General features: G+C 35.9%; 2 protein-coding genes and 1 long non-coding RNA gene across 5 annotated transcripts; 1 reads left to right on the top strand and 2 right to left on the bottom strand.

Annotated features, from left to right (window-relative positions):
- The first annotated feature begins 87 nt into the window (after window positions 1-87).
- Window positions 88-8,042, top strand: LOC106665432 (NF-X1-type zinc finger protein NFXL1-like). Its single transcript, XM_014391877.2, has 13 exons — window positions 88-490; window positions 551-690; window positions 3,684-3,820; window positions 3,882-4,060; window positions 4,355-4,617; window positions 4,706-4,936; window positions 5,031-5,162; window positions 5,544-5,752; window positions 5,815-5,992; window positions 6,051-6,257; window positions 7,111-7,344; window positions 7,405-7,596; window positions 7,680-8,042. The coding sequence occupies exons 1-13, from the start codon at window positions 250-252 to the stop codon at window positions 7,905-7,907; spliced, it is 2,571 nt and encodes an 856-aa protein (XP_014247363.1). The 5' UTR covers window positions 88-249; the 3' UTR covers window positions 7,908-8,042.
- On the bottom strand, window positions 2,360-3,675 carry LOC112126711. Its single transcript, XR_002910165.1, has 3 exons — window positions 2,852-3,675; window positions 2,664-2,794; window positions 2,360-2,584 (listed from the first exon to the last, which is right to left on the bottom strand). It is a non-coding gene; the product is annotated as an uncharacterized LOC112126711 (long non-coding RNA).
- Window positions 4,714-26,255, bottom strand: LOC106665358 (nuclear pore complex protein Nup153). 3 transcript variants are annotated; one of them, XM_024226349.1, is made up of 12 exons: window positions 26,160-26,255; window positions 26,017-26,098; window positions 22,085-22,304; window positions 20,918-21,079; window positions 20,673-20,843; window positions 20,471-20,589; window positions 20,073-20,324; window positions 19,778-19,998; window positions 14,033-16,964; window positions 12,848-12,993; window positions 12,721-12,786; window positions 4,714-4,934 (listed from the first exon to the last, which is right to left on the bottom strand). In XM_024226349.1, exons 2-12 carry the CDS (start codon window positions 26,083-26,085, stop codon window positions 4,922-4,924), a joined length of 4,371 nt encoding a protein of 1,456 aa, XP_024082117.1. In that variant the 5' UTR covers window positions 26,086-26,098; window positions 26,160-26,255; the 3' UTR covers window positions 4,714-4,921. The 3 variants fall into 3 exon arrangements, 2 of the variants coding, with proteins under 2 accessions (XP_024082117.1, XP_024082118.1); XR_002910164.1 differs by having other exon boundaries at window positions 10,993-12,786; window positions 26,017-26,191; XM_024226350.1 differs by lacking the exons at window positions 26,017-26,098; window positions 26,160-26,255 and adding an exon at window positions 22,446-22,633.
- Window positions 26,256-27,994: the final 1,739 nt, after the last annotated feature.

Genomic DNA, 27,994 nt, shown 5'->3' with positions numbered 1-27,994 from the left:
TAAGAATGAGTGATAGTTTTCATTATGAAGTCAATGACGTCACAAAGAGATTTCATGGACGTACGGTTGAGTTGGCCTCATGGAGGTAACGCTGAGTTACACGTAGGTGACACACCGGGCAGGTTCTGAGTCTTGTTTGACGGGTACTACTACTGGCCACAGGGTAGCAGTTTCCCGTTTAGCGGATGTCACACGTCCCTAGATAATTGGCAGGCGCCCGAACCGGCTTTCCGTGTTTTATTTCCCGAGATGTCACGCCCGGGAGGCAGGGGCAACCCTTGGAACCGCTCCGGTGGCGACAGGAAGAAGAGGGTCGAGAACGGCTGGACGGACGGCCCGTCCCGGAGCCCCGCCGTCCCGGATGCCATGTCCGCCCAGAACAAGTTCCAAGAGGCTCATCTCAAAATGCAGAAATCCGTGCAGAAATACATGCGACAAGAATACGAGTCCTCTTCGGAGGAAGAGGAACTCGAATCGGACAACATCTTAGGTACTAAACGACGGCCTCTCCTCATGTTTACATTTCACTCATTTTATGCCCCTTTTCCAGCTTCAGTACTTAAAAATTACAACAGCTTCGGTGGCAAGTCTGAGGATCTTGGGAGGACGCAGAATGTGTTGGAGAATTCGTTTCGGTCTGGGTCGGCAGTCTGCCTCATTTGTATAGCACTCATCAAAAGGACAGATTCTGTAAGTTTTTCCCTCTTTTTCTATTATTATTATTTTTTAAAAATGTGAAATCCCTCCTGATTAAAGTTTAACAAATAAAGAAATTTCAAGTGGCTTTCTGCAAGTTCATCTCATTGTAACGTTTTGTTATTTGTCTTGTGAACTTTAGTATATCGCCTAAGCGAGTGTTTTGTATATGTTCATTTATAGGAAGGAATGTAATTTATAAGCGTGAAAGGAAGGGGTGGTTTAACCATGCCCGGAGGAATATCGAGTACTCTGGGGTGAATTAGTTACGTCTGAGAGTATAAGTAAGTTATTAGGGAAAATTGAGTGGGTTCAACCCCACTCCGAGGAATATCGAGTTTCTTTCCATTGAATTTAGTTGAAGACTGCGTCAAACTGAACTTGTCACGTAAAATGAAACAGGTACTGCAAGAAATAGACATTTTCATGGATGAAACATAAAGCGTAATGAAAAATTTACACTGGGTGATGATTTTCGACGGTTTTGCCAGTTGTAAAAAGAACAGGAGGTGGGAGACACATTTATGAAGCATGTGTGGTATTTAATGATCGTTAATTAATAATTATTTGCAGATCGTGAGATGCTGTCTGGTATGATGTAGGTTTAGAAAAACATTTGCTTTATCGTGCCATCATTTCAATCTTTATTAAGTTCATCTTCAGGGCTCAAAGTGTTTGTTTTCTGTGTAGATATGTCATTACTGTGTGTGGAGGGCACATCCTCTTTCAGACGAGGTGGTTTGTTCAACTAAGTTGCCCAGTTGATTCTCAGCTAGTTTACTGCCGTGCAAAGACTCTTTGTTCACTGGTTTCACACTAAGCAACTTGTGGAATCAACCTCTTTTCCCAACGGGAGGTCAGTACGGTGTTAGAACCTTAGGAAGCAGGAGCACTTCTTGTGCTCGTTTTTCTGCAAAAAGAGAAGCAAAAAAGGAGGAAACCCAGTAAAGTAAAGTGTGGGTTTTTCTGTTGTTATAAAATTGGGAAATGGGCGCTTTCTCGCAAATACTGTTGTGCTACTTCCCTCCAAGCTTCGCTTCTGTTAATTTTGTCGCTATACTCACACCTCATGTCCCATACTGGGACTAATACGAATTTCTTCAATGAACTCAACATTCAAATTTGCGATTGCAATGTTTTCCATGGTGAACTCAGTTGACTCAACTAGGCGAGGTGAAGGACGAATGCCGATTGCGTTGAGTCAATCAGTGGGGATGAGAACGTGAGTAGCCCTTGTGCCTGCTGGCCATCCGCCTGGGTGGACAAGTTTGTGAAGGGTTTGAGGCGATTCCCAAACATTTTCCTACCAGGTTACACTCCTTGACACCTGCAACTAGTTCAATCAACTAGCCTCCCCGTCTGAAAGAGGCCTAAGGATTGGAGATTCCAATGAATTCTCAGATTACTTATTAGATATCGGCAATAATATCATAAAAACACTTTAAATATGCAATGAAATGTTATATGATAATTTAATTGCAGAGTTTTATCCATTTTATTTTATTATTATTATTTATTTATTTTTTTTTTTACAATGGATACCAGGGACTGGAGGAGTTCCCTCCTGAGCACTGCAGCCGAGCTGTACAGCTTATTGTACTTTATCCCTGGCTCCATATTTTTTTTTGGGGCAACCCAAATGTGAACTTGAGCCCCCCGTTGTGCCGGTGTTCTTCCATCGAAGAAACTCATTTTTGAAGGGGGTTGGGACCAAATTCAGTGCCGTGTCAATTTCTTTCAGTTGCGGTCCCCTTAGGCATCAGAACAAGTCCAGAGGCGACAATGGGGATCGAACCCACGACCGCAGGATTTATTAGCCGAGAGTCTGATGCCTTAACCACTCGGCTACCGCGGCCCCCAATTGCAGAGTTTTATCCATTAGATTTATCTGAGGAAGAAATTAGAGCTATATTAGCAGCTAGTGAAAAAAATGAAGTGAAAAAAGTCAATCATTGTGAAACAGTTACCAGGGAAAATTGTTAAGTGTATTTGGTCAGTGCCGTCAGAGTCCGTTCCACCGCCCCCTGCTCGATTAGACCTCACCAGATCCGAGCGCGTACAGTCTGGTACATAGATCATGCTGAGTAGAGCTAGAGAGCTGGCGACAAAGGCAACAATGAAAACATAAGTTTACAGTATCCCATTGAAAATTTACAATTAATGACACCTTCAGGTTTGCCTTCTGCAGAACTGCACTTAAAAAGAAGGATGTTATGCTATTGAGAAATTTATTAAAATTATTAGGAGATGGTTTGTATAATGGGAATCGTTTGATAGCAAGAAAAATTAATAGTACTGTGAAATGTTAACTGGGAATAAAAAAGGGAGATATTGTGTACATCCCGTTAAAAATGTTTAGACACACAAGGATATATTGAAATGCCCTTTGTTTTGAAACAGTTGCAATTCATAGTCCATCTAATGTTTGCTATAACCTTAAGTCACAAGGTCAAAGTTTTGAGAAAATAGGTTTGATTATAAATTCAAGAAACAATATTTACACATGGACAATTATATATAGCCCTGTCGAAGTGTACAACAAAGATGAGCATTAAAATAGAATGCAAATTAAAAGAAAAACACATAGAAAATATTGTTTTCGATGAATTGTACGAGTTACTTTTTCTAGCATGCCTGTCAAAAATCGAAAAGTGTGGTAGTTTTCAAGTGTATTTATTATTTGCTCTTTTTTAATTATTTTTAAAAAATATGATGATATAAAACTAGCGAGGCCTCTGCTCACCAACCCTCAGACCACTCCAAGACAGCTAGCACCTGCTAGCTTTTGCGCAAGGGTAATAGAAAACGGGATTGGCAAAGTGGCCCCCGTGGGCTGGCAAGCAGGGGGTGGACTCCCCCAGGCGATATTTTCATTGTAAAACTTTTGTGAATAATTTATATATCATAAATTTAATAAATTATTATCATAAATTAATAAATTCTAAAATATCAAATTGCACATTAGAGACTTTTTCTTTGTCTGTTAGATATGGTCGTGCAGATCTTGCTATGGATTTTTCCATTTAAACTGCATACAAAGGTGGAGTAAAGACAGTATTACACATCAAAAGGTTGCAGAGGAAGAAATGCCGTCAAATAAAAGTAAAAGCTACTGCTGGTTTTGGTAAGTTATCATTGCACTTGCTGAATTGTCACATTTGTTCTTATGTACATTTTTTTTTCAGCCCAAAATGTAGGGAAGAATATGATTTGTCAAGCATTCCAACAAAATACGAATGCTTTTGTGGTAATAGAACTGACCCAGTGTTCCAGCCGTGGTTAGTGCCACATTCCTGCGGTGAAATTTGCAATAAACCACTTCTGCCCGAATGTGGACATGCTTGCTTGCTCCTTTGCCATCCAGGTTTGTTGAAGTGATACAATTTTAATTTTTTATTTATTGACTTTATTTGTTTATTTTTATTTATTTTTTTATTTTTTTAATACACTGGTATACTTTGAGAAAGTGTATTAGTTTGCCTAGTATTTGAATATTGATTATTCAGTTATGCATCTTCCCTGAAAAATTATTTACAAGTAAAATCCTCTCGTTGAAATAACTAATAAAAACATGTTTTCTGATCCCCTTCACTGTAGAATATAATTAATATTTTAAATTAAATTAAATAAATTTAGAAAAATTGTATGTTTTTTGCAGGGCCTTGTCCGAAGTGCCCCAAGATGGTGAGAACAAAATGCCACTGTGGAAAAAGTGATTCTATTCCGAGAAGATGCTATGAGAAAGAATGGGCTTGCGAAAAAGCCTGTGGAAAGGAGTTGGCCTGCAGGAAGCACAAATGCGAGAGTCGTTGCCATCCCGGTGCATGCCCTCCTTGCAACAAAACTTCACTGATGAAGTGTCAATGCGGTGACAAGACGGAACGCATCGCTTGTGCCGAACTGACTTGGAACTGCGAAAAGGTGATTTTTGGACAGTTTTTCAATTATTATTATTATTAAGAAAAACTAGTAGTAAATCAACAAGGATAATTAATCAGTTGTTTTTTAGGTCTGTGGAAAACTGTTGGACTGTGGGGAGCACACGTGTGAAGTCATCTGCCACAAAGGTGAATGCGGGCCATGCCCTCTTTCTCTTCCTAGATCCTGCCCGTGTGGAAAAGAAGTGACAGTTCTCCCGTGTACGAAAGAAGTCAGCACTTGCGGGGACACGTGCTCTAAGCTCCTCCTCTGTGGGCTTCACCGCTGTTCACAAAGATGCCACAAATCATCTTGCGGGCCTGTAGGGGATAGTGAAACATTCCTTTTTAATAAATCTGTTTGTGGTTTTTTTTTTAGAATACAAAATATTGTTAATGTTTGCCATTGAATTGCAGTGTATGGAAATAATACAAAAGCCTTGTCGTTGTGGATCGCATTTTAAGGAGGTTCAGTGCGAAAAGGAGTACCTTTGTGAAAAGAAATGCAAATTGAAAAAAGACTGCGGGGTTCATAACTGCAGTAGAAAAGTGAGCTTTTACAGCTATATTTTCACTTTATTTTCTAATGAAGGCTTAGTAGTAGTAGTAGTTTAAAGTATTTATTGACACAATATCTATGCAAATAAAACACAATTTTTATGACTATTACTAGCATATATCACTTCATAATAAAACATGAAATGCAAGTAAATAATTTATTTTTAGTTACAGGTTTAAATATAGTGGAAAAAAGTTTAAAACCACTACAAGGGAAAATATTGTACTATTTATGAGTAGGATTGTGTCTAGCTTGCGCTTGATTAAATTATATAATTTATTGTTTCTGTTTACTGCATTTAATCTGAGCCAAAGTTTAAATTAAAGTTTAGAGTTTGCTTGCATTAAATTTTAAAAAAAAACTTATTCCAGTGTTGTGATGGTCAATGCCCACCTTGTTATGCCATTTGTAAAAAGACACTCAACTGTGGAAATCACAAATGTGAATCGGTATGTCACAGAGGGCCGTGCTACCCATGTCAGCAAACTGTACTTTTAACGTGTTCGAACTGTGCTCATCCGCTGACAACTGTCCCGTGTGGTGTAAAAAAAAGAAAATTCAAGTGCAATCAACTTTGCATGTACTTATCCAGTGGTTATATTTACTGAATTATTTTGTACGTTATAATTATACTCTTCCTAGTGCGCCTAAAGATTGTGACCATGAAAATAAACACAATTGTCATTACGGTCCTTGTCCGCCTTGTAAGCAAGTATGCAATAAATTGAAGCCCTGTGGCCACCGTTGTCCTAAGATCTGCCATTCCAAAGTCGTCGTCTGTTCGATACCGAACTTCAAACCCGCTACACCGTTGGACGTTGTAAGTTTCTAATAAAATTAATCCTTGATATCGATCAATGTTTTAAAATGTTTTGCAGGCCCCGTTAGAAGTGAAGTCACTGGAATGCCCAGAGTGCATTGCCATTGTCGAAGTACCGTGTCTAGGGGGACACGAGAAACTGCGGCTCCCTTGTTTCAGGGCAGTGGCTCAGTCTTGTGGCAATCCTTGCAGCAGGTTGCTTCCCTGCAAAAATCATGAATGTTCATTCCTTTGTCACTCAGTCGTCAACAGCCCAAACGAAAAGGTGTATATTTACATATTTCATATTTATAAACAATTAACATGTGAAGAGAATTTAACATTGTAAACTACTCTTGAATATAAATAAATTGTTCATTGTTAATTATAACAAATAGAAAATTATTCTTTGAAATGTATAATTGTGAGGTTTTTTGTTGATCATACTTGGTTTGTATTATAATTAAAAAGAATCAATTAATACTAGAAAATTTAACTATTCTCTCCCTCACACACACCATACAAACATATGCACTCAATCACAAATCCACAAGACCACTCACTAACCTCTTACCAGCTAACCTAGCCATTCACTCATTCACAAATCCACGTGTTCAATAGATCTTTCACTAACTTTCTTACTCACTAACTCTTCATCTACTAACTCACAAATCAGGCTCACTCATACAAAAATCAAAAGCTCGCTCACACACACAAGGTTGCTCATTAACCTCTCAACAGCTATCATTCACCATTCCACATGCTCGGTTGTTTTACTAACCTCTCACCCACTCATCCACTCACTTACTAACCACTAATTAATATTCTCTCACATTTACACATTTACTCACTCTCACAAATCTGCATGGTCACAAATAAACTAAATCGCCAATAACTAATCAATCCACATGCTTTATTGCTCCTTCACTAACCTCCTTGCTCTCTCTCACTCTCTCTCTTTCTCTCCTCTCTCTCTCTCTCTCGCACACACACACGCACACAAACAAACTTACTCACTTTTTCTCAAATTCTCACATTTGTTTTCTCTCTAAATCTAAGTACTATTAATTTACTCAAGTTAATTTAAGAGAATAAACTATTTTATTGTATTAAATTAATAGTTTTTATGTGTTATAAAGGATGCTGGGGACAATTGTGAAGTGTGCGAGGAGGAATGCGTAGCAGAGCGGGTGTGCTCGCATCCGTGCACGATTGGATGCCATCCTCCTCCGTGTCCGAATTGCAAAGTTCAGCTCAAGTTGCGGTGCCACTGCAGCCTTAATTTCGTCTACACAAAGTGCTACGAATGGTGCAGGCTACCCGAAAGCAAAAAAGACGAAAAACTCTCCTGCGGCGACCAGTGCCCGAAGCTCGTGAGTGAATTGTCAGTGGCAAAAAACAACTGGTCGTTCAATTGAACCGGTTTGTTTCAGTATCCTTGTGGGCACAGGTGCGCCTCCAACTGTCACAAGGGCGAGTGCCCGAATGCGGACCGATGTAGAAAAAAAGTCAAAGTCAATTGCAAATGTAAGAGGATCAAGAAAGATGTCATTTGCCATTTGAAAAATGAAACTGAAATCAACTGTGATGAGACATGCGAGGCCTTAAAAAAAGAAAAGGAACTCGTAAGTTCCAATTTATTCCAAGTGTTTAAGTCAATTTAAAAACCATTTGATTTCAATTTTTTTTTTGTAATTGTTTAAATTAGAAAAAGCTCAAAGAATTAGAAGAAGAATCCCTTGCAGAGAGGTTGAGGAACCAAAAAGAACTGGAAATGTATGAAAAGAGACTTCACGGTGGAAAAAAACAAAGGACTCGAAGAAGGGATTTTCAGGATGATTCAAAACCCAGTTTTATTTCCCAATATAAGTTCTCCATCTTTGCTTGTTTTTTTCTTATTGTTTCATCAGCAGTTTATTATTTCCTTATTAAATAAAATCTAGTCACAAAAGTTTTTCTTAAACTAGATAAGTTTTTTTTTTTTTTGACAATTGTCTCTGGCTTGGGAAACGATAATGTTGGATTTTATTTAATTTAATTAATTATGTTAGCTACAGTGTGTGGTGATTAGTGACCGTTAATCGATAATTATTCAGAAATCGTGAGATGCGGTCTGACCGCATCTCACGATTTCTGAATAATTAGCTGCATTTATCTGAGGCTTTTTACACAATATGTATTATATATGATTATCAAATATTAAAAAAATTATTATATTGTGTTCAATGTTTCAATATTTCCTTGTTTTGAGTTGAATTATTGTCTACAAATTTAATTTTTTTTTTTAGATTGTATCCATGTCCATAATTTCACAAACACCCCAGCGGCTCATCCTCGTAAAGGCCAATTATAGCTGAAATTTTCTAACGCCTCAAAAGACTAAACCTCCTATTCAACTCTCACACCAACCTTTCTCATAAATTTGATTTTAGACCCTCTCCATTCTACTCTATAACAAATACAACGTGGCGCTGGCCCGAAGAGAGAGGGTGAGAGCGAAGAGACAAGGAGAGGGAAAAACAACGAGGAGAGAGTTATGACCGGTACCAGCGTGAAGACATCATTTTTTGGAAAGCTGATTACTCTTCTTCTGACATCCTTGGCTTCCAGGATCATACAAAGAGGACTATGTTTCACAGATCAGAGACTAATATCTAACATAGCGTTTCCTCGACTTCGAAACCATTTTCTCTCTCTCTCTCTCTCTCTCTCTCTCTCTCTCTCTCTACAGGATCAGCAATAACGAGGCAAGATTATCCTTCAACTTTAATTTGTCATCTTTNTTAACAAAAAAAAAACACTAAATACAAAGAAAGGGAGTTAATGTGTGCACACAAAATATTATGTATATGTATTATATTACTATCCTTTTTGAATATCTTGGGTTAATTAAATTTGGGAAAGATGACAAATTAAAGTTGAAGGATAATCTTGCCTCGTTATTGCTGATCCTGTAGAGAAATGGTTTCGAAGTCGAGGAAACGCTATTTTCGATATTGGTCTCTGATCTGTGAAGCGTAGTCCTCTTTGTATGATCCTGGAAGCCAAGAGTAACCAGCTTTCCAAAAAAAATGATGTCTTCACGTCGGTACTGGTCATAACTCTCTCCACGTGGTCTTTCCCTCTCTCCTTGTCTCTTCGCTCTCTCCCTCTCTTTTCGGGCCGGCGCCACGCTGTATTTGTTATAACTCTCATGCAGGGTTGACGATCGACATGATACCCTGATGTAGAAAACAAGCATCAGCAGTTTTTTCTGTATGTCAAGGAGGCATTTGATAAAGTTTGGCACACGGTCACTTTTCCAAATAAAATACTCCATCCTGAAGAGTCCTTGTATCGCTGGGTGAGACCACTGGTTTTTCAGACATCAAGGATCGTATTATGCAAGGGAATATCCTAGGTCTAATCTGTACTGTTTACACTGCTGACGTGTTCACCCAAATCACCTTTATCTGTAAAGGCTTAAAATGGACCTAGGAAAACAACAAAGTTATCTTGAGTTGGGTTCTGGGACATGAAGAGGTATAGAAGGGAACAAACAGACTAACTAGCCAAAGATTCTTTCTCACTGATGGGACCAAAACCACATCAAAGAGCGTGTTAAAAGTTAAAGCTGGAAAAACGGCTTGAGAAAAAAAAAAAAACCACCTGGTTTGAGGAAGGGAGAAGAAACAACTCTCAGCCAGCAAGAGAAGAAAATGGCCTTCTTACCGTCATTTTAACTGGTGGGGGCCCGACGTAGAACCTCCAAGAGAAGTGTGCAGAGGCGTTGAAGAAATGCTATTTTTTGAGGAAAAACACTATTTAAGTGGATTCCTTAAACCATCTAAAAAGTGCGTGACGTACTTCGTTCCCCAGGTGAAGTACTGAGAGCACATCATTTCTCTTGTAGATTCAAGTTCATGCAAGCAGTGTGCTATTCAAGTTATTTTGTCTTAGTGAAAGTGAGAAATTTAGAAAAAAACCATTATTTTCTTTTTTAAGATACACACTGCTTATTTGTACTTCAATCTAAAGGTAAGAGTAGAGCGCGATCATGCTCCTCAGGGCCTGAGAGGTAAAGGTCCGATCACACGTTCTCACCTGAGAAAGGGTGTCAATGCCATCAAGTTCTCAGTACCTTATTGGGAAGCAAGAACTTTATATCAAGGACACCATCCTGAATGGAATAATAGGCCTACGTAGCAGAATACAGATATTTTGTTGTAACCAACCTACATCCCCAGGCTATTAATCTTAACAATTTACAATCAAGTACAAAACTATCTGGCTCCATGGCGTTTGACAGGATACATAAAAACTTACAAACCGTTTAAAATATAATACAGGAGGATGGAAGTGAGTAACCAAAACCTTAGAACGCAAAACTGATGATTTTCAAAGGTGTGCAGGATGCATTAGTGAGAAAGCCATTCAAAAGTCTGCTGACGCCCGAAGAGGACTGCCTTTGAATTATTTTATTCATGAACATAAGCAGTCCTGATACTATCTGCCAGATTTATGGTTAGCGTAAGGATGGACGAGGGATTTTCTCAAGTGGAAATAAGTTTTGCTTATGCTCCAGGTTGATTCTGAACTCGAGGTTGTCAATGAAGTCAATAAAATGAGATTCAAATATGTATTACACATTTTTATCTTTGTTAAAAACAACCCATAAAAAACATAACATTGGGTACAGTATTGAAAAATTTATTATTTACAGGTACAATCAACTGTACAGTTTTTCAAATATCTTCACATTTCATCGTGGAAATTTTGGTTCTGAGTGTAAGAAATTAACAGATGCAGTTATGACAATATACTGTTTGAAGATAAAAATGATTTTGTTTTTTATAAAACTAACAAGTGAAACAATTTACAAATCGACTGCTGTAAGGATTAACAGCCTGTTTAAAAAAAAAAAAAAAAAACTATAAAATATATGAATAATACACTGTTGTTGTAGCATAAAAAATTGACAGTGGATGTTTGAAATTATGAGGGTTGAAGACAATAAAAACTAATCAAAAGAAAATGATCACCTGTTTCGTTTTCTCCCCCGATTCAGTATTGTACAGTATCAAACAAAATTTTTCAATAATTAAAATTATACATGAATATAACTTGTAAACAGTCTTTCTATTTTATCAAATGGATTATATAATCGAGTTAAATGAATGCCTTTCACTTTTGATAAGATTAGGAGCACAATTACAAAAAAATAATAAGGAAAAAATTGTTTAACATTTTGAGGATAAACTAAATGCGGTGCTGGGCACAATAGTTGTCTCATGTTTTCCTAGTTGTGACTAGATGATTCTGCATCGTGTTGATTTTATTTCATATAAAAATGTCTGTCTTCTTTTGCATTCCAGTTTAAACCTTTCGAACACGGCGAATTTTTAAATTAAACTGAACCAGAGTTTAAACATACGTTCACGCACAAACATTCACAAATAGGAGTCCTAAATCTCTTATCTAACGTTAAGTCTATATTTACACACACTAAGCAGTCTAACTCCTTTTTCATATTAAAAAAATTCATATTTTCACGAGTCTCAGATTATTTACAGCAAATCCTTGACCGATTCGTTTATTTACAAAAAAGTAGGAGTGAGCCTGCCTCGGTGCCTGGCCCACTCGAATATCACAGGGGCTTGTTTTGCATTTTATCTATGCATCTTCTCCATTTAAAAAAACTCATCAATTCAACATGTATACAAAAATATTAAATATTTAAAAATTCAAAAAAATTTTTTTTTGAATTTTTTTCCTCTAAATTATAAAATATGCACACATGAATTCCATGGGCCAGGCCATATACTTTCTGTATGCTTCTACAACCTAATTGAACAAACTACAGCATTATAACATAATCCCAAATAGCAGAATCTGATAGATACAGCCTATAAATAGTAACATTATTTTTCTCGATATCATTGTGAATATTCTCTCCAGAATGGCACTACTTATTAAGGCCATATTTTCCCCGTCGCATCCCCTTTAATAATAGTAATAGTTATTTAAAAAAAAGTATTTACCATTCTTATTTGTAACAGTTACGTATATAGTCATATATATATTTATTAACTAATTTGCTTTACACCTTTATATACTTTTATATATACGTATGTATTTAAATTATCGGAGAATGTTCACAATGGTGGATGGAGATACCAAGTTAAGAAGAATACAAATATAAGATAGTGTTATTATAGAACGGGCCACTAATTTATACAATTTATTATTTTAGACTATATACAATGCAACCTTAATATAAATTAAGTAACATTGAAATTAATTATAAGCTGACAATGTGTATATAATTAAATATTTATATATTTTTTAAATGTAATGTACACAATATTTATATCATACAGGTTTTTATCATTGTGAAAAGAAATTTACAACTTTAAAACCAGTATCGAACCTTCATCTGAAAGTACTAATAATTTTGAAAATTTAATTTTTTATTCGGCCCCTTCTCACTTGTAAGAAAGTATTTGTTTATCTTTATAACGCACACATTTGTGCTTAGCGATAAACAAGACCCGCACACAAAATCTTCTTCACAATAACAAAATCAATAAATATAATTACAAATAAAAAATGTTTTGTTAAGAAAAATAAAATTTATAGAACGATTTTGAAAAACAACGAAGAAGCTTTTGTGACAAAATGAGGTAATAATTTTTCGTCAGTCTGAAGGGTGCTCACGGGTCTATGAGCGAGTGTTTTGTCTAGTTTCATTTCTTATCACTTCACCTTACCTAGTCCTTCTAAAAGCTTTCCTTATTTTCCTTCGATCTAATTCATCGGGGTTGGCTGTAGGAGCGCTGAAAACAGAAGGAACGCTCGAGTCAATAATTTTCTTACTATCTTAAAAAAGGAACTTACGAAAACGTAGGCGTTGAACCACCACTAAAGTTGAAATTGGGTTTTATGTTGGGATCGAACATAGGAGGTTGTACGGGTTGTTGCTGGGGCTGGCTAGCAACCGAATTCTGCGAGCCGAATGCAAATGGCGATGCCATTGTATTTGCCTAAGAATTATAGAAAACAGACAATGAAAATATGCAATCATCGTCAATTAAAAATTGACAGAATAAGGCATTTATTACTAAAATGTGAATTTTTTTTTAATGCAGTGAAGAGTAAAAGCTTGAAGTAAGGAAAGTGAGACTGCTTCCCCCAGTGAGGTACTGAGAACCTACCATCACCCCTACCTGTACCCAAGTTCTGCGAGTGAAATGTGCTCTAGTCTCTTTACTTTTAGACTAGTTCAAAGAAGTGCGTTGCTTAAAATGGGGGGAAGCATTAAAGTTTCTCAATTATCCACTCTTATGCTAAAAAGAATATCTTAAATAGCACACCACTTCTATGAACTTCAGTATAAAAGAAAGTAGCGCGCTTTGCCACATTTTCAGTACCTCACTTGAGGAACGAAGAAAACTGACCATCCTGAATGGGCTAATTGTAAATTGATCGTAAGACTGTCAATTTAAACCTACCAATGCTACACTAAAGCTCACACCCAAATATCAAAATTCTGGGCAAAATCTGTTGGCAATTGTTTATATTTGTATTGCTAGGAAAACAGAGAACATATTTTTTCTTAAATAGTGAATTTCATGTAGTAAAATATGACTGAATGAAATTAACTAGTTTGCCAGTGCTGAGTTTTCCCCATTCAATTTGACATTTGACTAATTCCAACTTACTGACTGCACAACATATATAACTAGAACATCTGTTGTTCAAATCAATTTTGGAAGAATGTGGATTACAACTAAAAGAGGGTTTTTAACGCTGTCTTAGAAAATTAATATCAGAAATGATAATTTAGAGAAAAATGTGCTTACAAGAAAAGTCATCTCTACGTATTATATTAAGCACATATTTTTGAAACTAAAGTTCAAATTAACAGCCAAACGAAGTTCAATAAATACACTGAGTTGAAACCTTGCTAAATTAATTTTTAAGCCCATGAAATAAAATTGTATAGCATAAGACTTCTAAGTAATCAAAGGTGGTTGAATGACCTATTACCACTTTTGCATAAGTATAAGAAAAAAAATTCACCTGCTGTCCTTGCTGAAATGCAAACATTGGCTGCTGAGGCTCTTGGTGTGATGAGCCAAATGTGAAAACTGCATTAGAAGTCTGTGGTGGATTTTGATTATTGAAAACCGGTGTGGGTTCGAAAGAAGACGATCCAAATCCAAAGTTGTTTGTCGACTGAGGCGGCTGCTGTTGTGGTTGTTGTTTTGCCGCCATGTTGAAACTAAATCCACCAGTTAAAGGCTTGTTTTCTGGCTCTTTGTTGAACATTCCGAAACCAGTAGAACTTGGCTGGTTTGACATAGAGTTGAAAGAGAAAGTGGGTTTGTTTTCTGTACTGTTACCGACAGTCTGTATCGGATTACCAAAGCTGGGCACTGATGACGTGGTTGCAGGTTTTACATCAAATGCAGTCCCTTCAATTTTGCTGGCAAACATGTTGTTATTGTTGAAGAAATTTGTTCCTGTGTTAAATCTCATAAAAGTATTTTTGTTTTCCTCTTGTTGTGTCGCCTGGGGAAAAGCTTTGATTTTAGAAGTGAATAAATTATTCTCTTGAGCTTGGGTGGACAAAGAATTTCCTGGTTTAGAAGTGAACATGCTTTGCTGTTCTAACTTCTTTTCTTCAGGAACTGAAGCCTTGCCAAAGATAGACTCTAAGCTTTTTGAGCCGAAAGCTATCGTATTTTTGTCATCTTTTTTTGAATCATCCGCACCAAACATTGTACTGGGAGTTTCAACTGTATTTCCAAATATCAACGGGGTTTTTTCTTCTTGTTTTGAGCAGAAAATTGCATTTGCGCCTGTTTCGTTTGAGGCACCGAATATCGGTTTTGCATTCGATCCAAAGATTAATTTGTTATCTTTTGTCATATTGTCAGAAGAAGGGAATATATTTTTATTTGACATAGATCCAAACCCATCTGTAAACAAAGGTTTTTTCACCTCGCTAGCAGATGACAACGATGACCCTCCAAAAAGATTTTTATTATCAGAGCTGAAGGAAGGAGGATTTTTGTTGCTAGTTTCATTTGTTGTAGCATTATTTAAAACAGCTCCAAAAATATTAGTGTTGGTTGTGCCGGCTTCAGAGTTTGTAGCGTTTGGAGGTGTGTTAGTCGTTTCTGTCGTTGAACTGACTGAAGATGTATCGCTACTGAATTTAAACAAAGAGTTTGTATTAGGCACTTCTGACGAATTCAAACTGGTTTTAATTGAAGTGTTTCCAAACATCGGTGGCTGTTGGGAAAACCCAAAGACATTACCCTTTTTATCGTTTTTAGTAGAAACTTTTCCAAATGAAAATGGCGATTTATCGGTATCACTGCTTATTGTTTTTTGCTCTACGAGAGGATCCCCGAACCTGACTCGTTTTTTCAGCTTAGCTCCCTCTTCAGTTACTTCTGAAGGATCTTTCTTTGCATCAGTTGTCGAATTACTTCCAAATGAAAAGAGATTAGAAGTAGGCGTGCTTGATGTACTGGACAAAGATATTTGTGGTTTCTCTTTTTCAATTGGCGGTGTTTCCTTCGATGTCTCCTCTTTTACCTCTTTTGAAGTAGAAGACTCTTCTTTATCTTTATTAACCGGCGGAGGAATTCCAAATTTAAATTCAATTTTCTTAGAGTTTTCAGTACATGGAATCCCAAAAGTGAAACCAGAGGTTGCAGGCTTTGATGTTTCTATAGTCGAAGTGTTTCCTAAAGAAAATGCACTGCTGGACGTACTTCCAGCTCCTGCAGTAGTTGCTGGAGGAATGCCGAACTGAAATGTGGCAGCTGGCTTTGACTCAGCAGGTTTTGCACCAGGTTTAGGTGTGCTACATGAGACACAGGCGTCAACACCGGCTTTGTTAGATACTAAACAGACGTCACATTCCCAGTTGCCTTCAGGCTTTTTGAACATTGAGCTCAGGCTTGGAGCCGAAGATGAAACCGTTGTTGTTACTGTCGCTGAGCTTTCTGAGACATTGGAAGATCCTGGTTTTGATGAAGTACAAGCTACACAACTGTTATCTGTCATTTTGTTCTTTACAAAACATTCTTTACACTCCCAAGTGTCCTTGTCTTTTATGAATGCTTGTAATCCTTTAGCCAAAGGTGTTTTGATGTAACCATTTTTCTCAGCACCACACGATTTACACTTTTCTTCAGTCTCACTATTTTCTAATTTACAATTTTTGCACTCCCATTTATTATCACTTGAAGTACTACTACTAATGATTTGTTCTTTTTTACAAGGTTTTGGGGTTTCGCAGGCGGCACATTTTGACTTATCGGCACTATTATTTACAAGACATGTATCACATGCCCAACTTCCTTTGGGGGCTTTGAATTTATCTCCGAAACTGGTACTAGTATTACTTTTGAAAAAATCCATAACACTTCCATTTTTAAATTCAGCAGAAGGCTTGACTTCCACAGAAACTTCTGTTTCTTTCACTTTCTTCTCTTTTAGTTTAGCCATAGGTTTATAATCAAACATCACTTCTTTACTTTTCTTAGTCGGACTAGGAGTTTTCATACTAGGCAATAGGCCAATAGAATCTTTGGATGTACTGGATGATGAAATTGTAACATTGCTGGAAATGTTAGTTTTGTTTGAAATTTTCTCATTAGCATCTGCATTCAATGGTTCACTGAATTTTATAGTAGGCTTTATGCTTATTACCGAATGGCCATCAGAACTTTCGATAATAGGTTTGGAAAATTTGTATTTACTTGATGATGATTTACTTAAAGGAACTTCTGTTAAATTAGGAAACACAGTTTGAGGCCTTTTTTCTGATGGGTTGTCAGCTTTTGGAAGACTCTGAAATGTAAAGTTTGGCAAGGTTGTAATAGGTAATTTCACATTGGGCAGGTTGATTGGCTTTGCCCTCTCCAACTCCAAGTTTTCCATCTTCCTTCCTCTGATACACCCGATAAAATTCCTTTCCTCAGGATTGGGAATTCTAGGAACAAATTATTTCAGTTGAAATTACAAAGTAATAATTAGATTCAAGTATAACTTAAGTTTATTTATTGGATGATTAACCTCGATTAACGTCGTGTTAAGTGAAGATTATCTGAGTAAATACACATCTGAAGAAAAACAGAAATGATCACTATAATGGAACATTTTCCAAGTAGAGATGGGGCTCGCAGATCAAGTGTTAACCCACCTTACTGAGCAAGTAATGAAATGTTCTGGAGGAAAAAAAAATCTTTACCACCACTCAGTAAAAGTGACTTCACCCTGATTTCCCATCCAGCCACTTTCCGCTCCCTTGATTCTCAACTTCAGGCACAAAACGTTAAGACTTTGGAGTCCGCCTTTTAGTACTTGCCCATTCAAGTTCAACGAATTGCAAACCCACTTCCCACTTTGGCTCTTATTTATTTACTAGTTATATCCAGTTATAAGAAATGACATGTTTTCACAAATACAGATAAGCACTGTGATTTTCAAGAAATATGTATAAATTTATTTAACAAAAAAATTATTTCCACCATGTATGAATTTTTATTCATGTAGTTGGATTTTTGTTTTCCTCATAAGAAAAAGGAATAAATTTACATGGTTGTTAATGATTACGTGAATAAAATGACCTTTTTTCTTTAAAAAAAAATTCATTATTGGCAGTAATAAAAAACAATTTGAAGAGTTCATAATTTCTTTTATTAACAACCTTGTAATTCTGTTTATTTAATGCAATTTAGTTTTGCTTAATATGTGTGGTGATTAGTGACCGTTAATCAATATTATTTAGAAATTGTGAGATGCAGTCTGGTGTGATGTAGGTTTCAGAAAAACATTTTCTTTATCGTGCCAACGTTTCGATGTTTATTGAGATCATTTTCAGGGTCTGGGATTTTCAAACATTATTTACATTTAACAAACACATGTACGATATGGAAAAAAGTGAATTTATACAATGCAAAATATATTTTTTATATTCAATCAAAGTATTTCTACTCACACAGTGTTGTGTGTGACATGTCGTGTCGTCTCCTGGCACTCTCAACACGTCATACGCAAGAATGGCACAATTACACAGAAGACAAACACTTTGAGTGAGTAGAATACTTTGATTAAATATATAAAAAAATATATTTTGCATTGTATAAATTCATTTTTCCACATCCAAAATGTAATTGTTATATGTAAACAATGTTTGTAATCCCAGGCCCTGAAGATGATCTCAATAAAGAACGAAACGTTGGCACGATAAAAAAAAAATGTTTTTCTGAAACCTACATCACACCAGACCGCATCTCACGATTTCTAAATAAATATTTGCTTAATATATTTAAAATCCTTTGACTCTAGGATGTATAATGGCTCTAGCCATTTTCCCTTGAACCTACTTTTTACACATTTATGTATGAAATATAATATGCATTAAATAAACTCAAACCCTGTAATTCAGACCATCAACATTTACAATTGGTTTTAGCTCTAGCACACCGATATTCAACAAACCCACCAAATGGAATTATTATTAATTAATTTTCCATCCATGGAATTATGGGTAAGATCAATTTGGTGAGCATGAGCGGCGAGCTATGAAAAAGAGCTGATTCATTTCACTGAGTGAGTGATTTTGATTCAATACTTCAAAAATCCAATTAAAAAGTAGTTTTTCCCAATTCTAAAAGTAATCATAAATTGTGTCATGAGTGGGACTCGAACTCACAACTTCCAGCTCTATACCTAAGTGCTCTAACCACTTTACAATTTATTGGTGGGATCGGGGATATGGTCCATTGAATATTGTCTGTTAAAACTATGCCAAGTTTTCGTGTTTTATTTCACCTTCCTAAGGGGTAGATTCTCAATCAATAATTAAAATTAAAAAATAAATAAATTAATTTAAAAACATGAATAAATAAAATTTTCTTCTATCACCATATATGAAACTAATTTTTTATCTATATATCATTTTACCATTTCTTACTTTTTACTAAATATGTTTTTTAACTCAAGGAGTCCTCTTTACCTCCAACTCGCGATTACACCTCAACTGGTAGGTGAAAATTTAAAAACCGGTAAAAACATACTTTTACAAACTTTTTTGATATATTAGATGTTTCACTACTTTCAAAAAGGTATTTCATATATTTGGCACAATTCTGGAGCGATAGGTATCGGAGATCTAGTTGAAATAGTCAAAAGGGCTATTTATTTATTTANTGACTACTAAATAAATATAGAGTCTAAATATAATAGGCTTTTAATAAATATATAGTTGTAAGAAAAGTGCTATTTATTTATTAAAAAACCATTATATTTAGAAAAAAATATAAGAGATGGTAAAAAGAGACAAAAAAAGTTTTATACATGTTAAAAGAAAATTATTTTAAATAATAACTGAGAATCTAGACAGAGGAAGGTGAAATAAAACACCTAAAGCTTGGCGAATTTTCAACACACAACATTCATTGGACCAAATCCCCGATCTACATTGTGATAAATATATTAATATTAGCTAAATATATTGTGAATATTAGCTAGTCTTTTGTAAAGTAGGATCAACTAAAAAAACAAATGGATTAAAATAATTTTAAAAATGAAAAGAAAATTTATCAGAGGGGGTTCTGAGAACCAGGTTAACAAGAAACAATCTGCCAACTGTCGGGATAAGAGCGACTCGGTGACACAGTAACAAAGCAATGAAAGTGAGACGACGTTAACCGAGGATGTACAATCATTTCAATACATGCCCAGCATAAAGTTACAACAAATAAGAGAAACATTAACGTTTTAGTAGACAATGGCACAAACCTCAATCTATCTGATGAAGTTAAATCTTTGTTCGTGGTATAAGTTGAATCAACACTGTCAATTGTTGCCTGGGGTGGTTTTGGCGGTGCAGGTCTCTCTTTCCTCTTTATCCTCAAAAGATCAGGCATCTGAGGTAGTATTAGTTCTTCATAAGGAGGAAGTGATTTCCTTTTTCTTTTTTCACCTTCACTCTTCCCAACAGTTTTTCTAGGATCTGGCATCTGTCGAAAGTAAAAATTGATTCCTTAGCTCAAAAAATTTCAGAATAAATACAGCTAACGGTGATTTTTCTTACTGGAGTTGAAAACTGCTCTAGAGCTTTGAGGATCCTCATAGCAGATGCGCCGATCCTTTCTTTAGAAGCTTCTGGAGTTGCAGAGGGTTTCACACTGACGACCTTGGGACCACTCACTCTGGGTGAGAGTAGTTTGGAGTTTAAAGCTTCCCTACAACTCGACGACCCTCCATACATTGTTCTTCCTTTGTAAAACGGTGATGCAGATGAATCATTTAGAGAAGAATTTCGACTTGAATTTAATGTCAAACTCTGCAAAAACAAAAATTACACTATAACATCTACTAAACGTTATTGTGGAGGATTTTTCATTGTATTAAACTCAGCTTATATTCAAAAGTATATAAGCATAACGTAGAGAAGACATTGGAAATTTTATTTGATATTGTCTAACATACCTTGTTTAGAGGGTTATTAAAAACAAATGAATCAAAACTTGGCCTTTTTGAAACATTAAAGTCCAATTTAGAAAATGTCGTGGGTCTTGACGTAACAGGAGACCTTTGTAAATTTGACGCTAATGTAAACAAAAGGAAAACATTAACATATATATGATAAAAATATAAATATTTTGAACTGCCAGTAATATAAGTAAATCACCTAGGCTTGGGGATGGTGAAGAGGATGGAGTGGGAACATTTGTGGCTGTTGAATGGAGTGGTGGTCTACTCTTGGGCACAATTTTTGCATAAGTGGAGGATGGTGCTTTTTCCCCTTGTGGGCCTACAGATGAACAGCCACTTGTAGATTCACCATCACTTCCCTCATCACCTTCAAAACAATTAAATAATTTACAAGCCCTATTGGAAGAAAATAACAGGTGATATGGTTTATTATTTGCTTGCCATTGATTTTAGGAATGACATCATGCTGTGTTTGTGCTGGAGCTGGTGTAGAAAAGACAAAGTTTGTTTTCTTTGACAAATGAAGCCCACTGGGCCCAGGTATCGCTTTATCATTATCTATCCTGTTACTTAGTATAGGGCTAATATCACCTGCTTCACCGCCTAAAAACACAAGACACATAGTAAATAGAAGCACCCAATTTATAGAAATAATAAAGATAAGTATATAGTTATTCAGATATCGTGAGATGCGGTCGGGTGTGATGTACGTTTCAGAAAAACATTTTCTTTATCGTGCCAACATTTCGATCTTTTATTGAGATCATCTTCAGGGCCTGGGATTTACAAACAATGTTTACATTTAACAANTAAATCCCAGGCCCTGAAGATGATCTCAATAAAAGATCGAAACGTTGGCACGATAAAGAAAATGTTTTTCTGAAACCTACATCACACCCGACCGCATCTCACAATATCTGAATAACTATCGCTTAACGGTCACTAATCTCTACACATAAGTATGTAGATTCAATTTTTGTACAGGATGTTTCTACTCATACCGTCCTCCTTTACAATAAGTGACATCTAATTTATCCTTATGCATTTCATATTTTTGTAAAATCAATTTATAAGGTACAGTTTTGATACTGCAGTTGACTTGATAACACAAATCTCAGGGGGAAATCAAAAAATTCTAGTATTTGAACTTTCCGACTAATTTAGGATCAAGGTATTGAGCCAGCCATTCACTCGCTGAGTGATAATTATCCCCCTAATTTTTTTTTTTTTTAAATTGCAGATAAGGTGTTTGGCGATGTCGCCCTTTTTCTTACTTAATGCTTTCATAAACCACATACCACCTTAATAATCTTATGTTTGTCCTCCAAGTTTAACGTCTTAAAATGATGTTTCACAGACAAGGAGAAACAGGTAAACAAAAACAAACTATTAAAAAAAAAGAAGAAGAAAAAAAAAAAAAAGACTAAAGTTTGAATTATCAAGCGAGTTATAATTGGAATGTTCCGAATTTTTGAATCCCGAACATGACACTAACATTTTTTCTCAATCAAGACTTAGGTAAAAGTATAATTGATTATTATAATTTAATTTTTATTTTCATTAATAACAATTTAATCCTGCTATCCATAATTTAAAATTTGCAATTACCTAATCCAATCCTATAGATATGATTTTGTGGGAAATCTACAGATGTATTTAAACACGGTCGTTTTTTCGCCGGTTGCCTCTGGTCTTCATCTTCATCTTCTTCGTCGCTGTCATTCCTCAAGTCTGGCTTTGTAGCTGGAGAAAGCCAGCGGCTGATCCACGTCGAAGGCTGTGGGAGAATCTCAGTCACTCGCGTCGTGATCCGTCTTACAAATGATGACTAAAATAGAAATAAATATATTTACTAACAGTGAAAATTTATGACCTCAGAAAGTAATATCAACTAAAACCCAAACAAAGATATCATGAAATGAAAAGTTGACCCGTTTTTGAACTAAAACAATTCACACTTTGGTCTCACCCCATGTTTGGCGCATTCTACTGGATCAGCACCGATATTCATGTCTGAAGGATAACTTCATGAAGTGTTCATCGATAACTTATTATTATTATCAGGGGGGATTTTTTACTTTTTCTACTTATTTATTTCAATACAGGTATCAAGTTGCATAGTATGTACATACCTAAACAAAATCACTTATTAATGTGTGGTGTTTAGTGACAGTTAATGAATATTTGGAGATCATAGAGCGCATCTCACAATCTCCAAATATCTCTATTATCTCCAAATATCATCACTTATTCATATCTCTCAAGCAGTTCATTTTTGAGGTAGTACTATTATTAAATTGGCTTTCAATGCAGGGAGGATTGTTCATCATGTAGTACCAAAAGTTCTTTCTTAAGTTACCAACTGATCTTTACAGCAAGCTAACTGCTCACTGATCTACAGACGGGAAGATAAAAACTAGCCGACTGTTGGAAAAAATGTAGTAACAGTAGTAGAAGTACCCCTACCCACACATCCTAACAAATCCCAAGAAGTTTTCAGCATTATGTACCAGAAGACATTTACATGATGAATTGTTAATTTGTAGAAAAATGAAATTTATACACTAATTGTGTCTTTAATAGAGTACAATGCAATTCAGCCATCAGAGCATTAAACCTAAACATTGGATAATGTTGGTCCTGAATTGCAAAACTTAAGTTAAATAAGCAAAATAAAGGTATTCCTTGCTGGGTATATACACAAAGGAGTAGAGGGAAACAAAGAAGCTCTTGCAAGAAAAGGGGCTGCTACACTGCTAATACTTCCTTAACCCTTCTGAGGCATAGGAATTAACTCTATCAATGAGTATCTTAAAGACAAAAAGATGGGTTGAAAATGTGGAAACAGTGTAATTTTCTCATTGCACACAGACGATTCAAGATCCTCCTTGCGAGTTTCAGAAAGAAAGAACAGAATGCATTAAAGGAAGCAGGAAAAAGTGTCGAATCGTAACCAGCTGTGCTGATTGAATGGGTATTTGAGGAAGTTGGTAAAATCCTACAAGGTACTGATTCTACTTACTAACAAACTGTGGCATTACACTTGCCTGCAGGAGGAAATGTCTTTGGAACCACTAAAACTGGCTTACTGGCCTGCCAATCAAATAACTTGTTGAACTAGGGCTCATCAGTGTGTTACAGGTTCAGAATAAGGGACAGAATAGCTCTCAAAAGCGCATTGTATTAAGGTGGCAGCAGACATCCTGGATTCACCGAATCCTGACTAGAGTGGACAGGTGGTTGATTATTCACCGAGCAACAATATTCAGTGATTGTCTTACCCGGCTAATTGTCGATTTCCTGGTCTGCTTCAAAACCTACAAATATTCCTGAAGTAGCCAAACTCAAAGCATCCTCACATTCAGGAATCAACTATAATCATTAATCAGCAATAAGTATATACTTCTATTAATTTTTCAATAATAAAAGATTCTTAACTAGTATATATGTATATGAAAGTACAACATAACATTTTTTCTGTTGGTTAGGAATGGATTAGCCCATAACAGTTTTGGAGTTCCTTGATCTGTACCAAAAGCTGAGCCAATAATTTGGAACGCTTCTCTTCCTAATCACAAAAATCAGAACTAGGTACAACATAGAAATGGATCTAATGCAAGATGGGGCAAAAGTACTCTGTGACTGAGTTTGTAGTCACTACACAAAACAATAACCACAGATGCAACGATGACATTTTCATTGTCGTCCTTCATGATTGGTAGTAAGTTGAGGACTTGCACGACACTTGGCAAATACATATTTGCTGTTTCCGCACAAACTGGCTTGTTGTTTGAACCCTATATGTGTGTATACATAGGCATGCTATTTGTATTATTCAAAATTTACAAAACAATGAATCACAAGAAATATCAGTCTTTTGAAGTAAATGTATAGAAAAAGAATGCATGAAAAAATGAAAACGGTAAATTATTATTCATAAACGTCTCAAACATTTTGATTTGACGGATGTCCTCAGGGTTAGAGAAACGCAAAAAAAGGTGAAAAACACCCAATTCCTTAAGAGAAGAAAATAAATTTACACATTGTAGGTAGGTACATTTGGAAGGTACCTACCTATAATAATATAATTATTTTATGATTAGTACATAATGGTAATATGAGAACGAGAGAGATAGCAAATAATAATGAAGAGAACAAAACAATCTTACCTATAAGAAAAAATTGATAATAATTAGGATTTATAAGAAAAAAATCATAATAGAACATAATTAAGATTCTTTAGATAATAGTAAACAGTGCACTGAAAAACTTAATAAATTATTGCCAATACTCGTACATACAATAAACAAACAAAAACATGAAATTATTTATTACATTTTGCTGTAACGGTCGATGAAAGAATGAAACTTAACCAGGCGCAAGGAGGTAAACTAAAGACTGCAAATGTTGATGAATGACTACTTCACAATTTAGTTTAAAATATTGCAAGCCAAGAACACAATCTACACACAGCCCTCTGCACAACTGTAGAACAAAGTCCCTAACGTTTTCAAGACGAGGGCAGCAGACTACCTGTGCACTTGTACGAAGGTTAATTCGCAACTGTTTTTAATCCGAAGCAGCTACCAAAAGGAAAAATGTCAACTTCAATGTCATCCATTGCCATACACATTTGCAGCATCATCTACCCACAGACAATCTATGAAAAGTGACAACTGATGGAAAAAATGAAAAACCTGAACTGTGGCTATCGGTTCAGTTAATAGTTCAAATTATTCTTCCGATATGGATCCATGCAGACTGAGTGTACATTAGGCCTGTATGATGTCAAGCTCAGACTCAGTCAATGACCTAATTACTAATGAATGATTCTCATCTAGGAATGACGAATGCGTCAATTACGTTTTCTAAGAGGATATTCGTTGTGGACAGACTATGAAATGTTAAACAGGAAAGTGCGACCATTCCGCCAAAGCGAGGTTGTGAGGACGCGATAAATATAGGATAGGCCTTCAACTCGTCTCGTCAGCTTTTGAACGAATTTTCGCTTTTTCAAAAGTTCGAAATGAACGATTTACAAATTGCAATTTCGCCAACGAAGATTCACGAGAATTAACAAAGTGAACAGGTGGATATTTAATGAACGTCAGTTTCGACGGTACGGAGCACGGGGAACCCGGGCGGGGGCGATTTACGTTTCGCAAAAACTCGCATCTCTAACAAGAGCGGGCGGTTAAAAGTAGAAATCATCGTTAAGTAGAAAAGCGTTTAAGAAGTATAAATAAACTTCAGGAAAAAGGAAAGGTTTAATGACAAGTGGAACATGGAGGGGGCTTTAGGTTAGAAATCATAAAAGCATGGGTTCACCTCCTACAGACACCGACCCAAATATTAACAATAATCGAACGGACCGACTAAAACGAATAGCAGGGCTATTTCCGCGGATAAAATAACTTTTTCACAAATAGACGGTCCCGAATAGCGAGAGGGGAGAAATAATAAAAATATCCGTTATACGGGCCTAATAGGTTCTTACACAATGTTTGGCGCCGAGTAGATAATTTGTGCGTATTACTTACGTTCGACGTGTCGTAGGGTTTATAACTGTGCGATTTCCTCGTTTTACCATTGTTGCTTCCATTGGCCATTATAAATCTAAACCTGGGGATTTTAAACGAATTAAAACAATTTATCACCTCATTCTGAACGTATGAGAGCTAACCAACTTGACTTTCACCCGTTTAATAAGAAATGGCGCTACAAGGCAGACTGGATCGGCCCCAGGCGACGGAGCGGACGCAGTGTTTTTTCCCTCCTACTCTTAAACGATTATAAAAAAAAGCTCAAGATAAAAAAGCACGACGCGTTTATTTATATGTTTCCGTAAAATAAACCGCTTTCGCCTTGGCTTTTTGATAAATTTGAGTATTTGTCGAGTTGGGCTCTTGTCCTTGAACCGTTGGTGGCACAGCGGGAGGGGGATTTCAAATTTTTTTCTCTCATCTCAACCGCTCTTATGGATAATCCCACGAATGCTGATTGCAAACATAATAAACAGAAATTATTCTATGGTGGTGAAATAAACCGTCCGCTCCGTCTCGCTTGTTTGCACGTTGTCAGGTACACTCGAAAGTCTGAACCGCAGTCTGCAACAGTGAGTCCATTTTTTTATATTTATTTATTCATAACTTTATTAGCAATATGAAATATTTTAGTTGTGAAAATTAGTTATAAATATACATAACTTTAAACATTCATAGCGGTATGTTAGTAAATAGTTTTAGGAATTAACTTCAACATGTTGGATAATAATTAACAACATAGTGTGCTAACCGAGAGTCGGCAAGCCGCCATGTGTATGTGTATATGATGTAAAATCTCCATGTGTATATGTGGTTTACATGAACCAATCCACCCGGTTTTTCTCACCCTCATATCTCTGCTTCCTCTTAGAATGGGCTTTTTAAATTTGAAACATAAATTAAGCCTAGGTCACTTAGTACTTGTAAAAATTTGAACACTTAATATTAAGTCATTTCTAAAGGGGAGAATTTCAAAATTTGCATTTTCACAACACTTACATAACACCAATATGACACCACAAGAATAGCACCACACTTTATGCCCTGAAGAAGATCCGAATAAAAGTCAAATCGTCAGCAAAAAAATGAAAAAGGTGTTTTTCTAAACTACCTCATTCTTGACCGCTCCTAACGGCTTCAACAAATTATTTACATTTTTGTTACTGACTGACTCACTGATCATCAAAATTATAAGGTACTTCCCGAAGAGATAGAAACGTCAAAGTCTGAATGAGCAATGAGGAGTCTGGAATTTTTTTTCTTTTCTTCTAAGTTCTCTATTTTCCCTTCACCCACTTCTCCGGTGTGAGCAAACATGGTTCTGATATTTTAATCCCCATTCAGAAACTAGCCAAGAGTTAACTAATAAAATTAAAAGAAATGTGTTACTCATAAAAGTAGCAGTGAAATAAGTTGACCACATTGTATATATCACTATTTTGACAGGCTGATTTTTTTAACTTTTCTTGAGGAAGTCTGGAACTTTTTTCTTGTTGTCTCAGGGTCTGCTGAGAAAAGAACGGACTTGGCCAGAGGGTAGATATCATTACATTGATAGGCTTATTTTTTGGAGGGGGTCTAAAACTTGGCCATTTTTTCATAATTAGGTTTTTGTTGGGATTAATATGGATTCACTAGAGGAAGAAAAAATCAGCTGTTGAGGGTCTTTTTTTAAAATCTTTTCTCTATTTATATATATTGATATATAAATCAATATACTTGTGTTTAACAACTGATACAAGGTTTTATGTTGAAATTTATTCTGTGATCTATTGTGTGCCAGGAAGTGGCGCCTCCTGGAGGTGTCATCTATGATCCTTATCTACAACAACAACAAATTGCATTATTTATATATATACGTATATGTTGATTACATATACATTAAATTAAATTGTTTATGTACTAAATTTGCGGATTTGTTACATATCACTATCACTAATTAGAACTTTTAGCTTTATCACTTTGAAGTTATGTG

The sequence above is a fragment of the Cimex lectularius genome, unplaced genomic scaffold (genome assembly GCF_000648675.2).
Source record: "Cimex lectularius strain Harlan isolate CLEC.00 unplaced genomic scaffold, Clec_2.1 scaffold80, whole genome shotgun sequence".
In the NCBI taxonomy this organism is placed as follows: domain Eukaryota; kingdom Metazoa; phylum Arthropoda; class Insecta; order Hemiptera; family Cimicidae; genus Cimex; species Cimex lectularius.
Note: the sequence above shows the minus strand (reverse complement) of the source record. Positions and strands in the feature narration are given on the sequence as shown.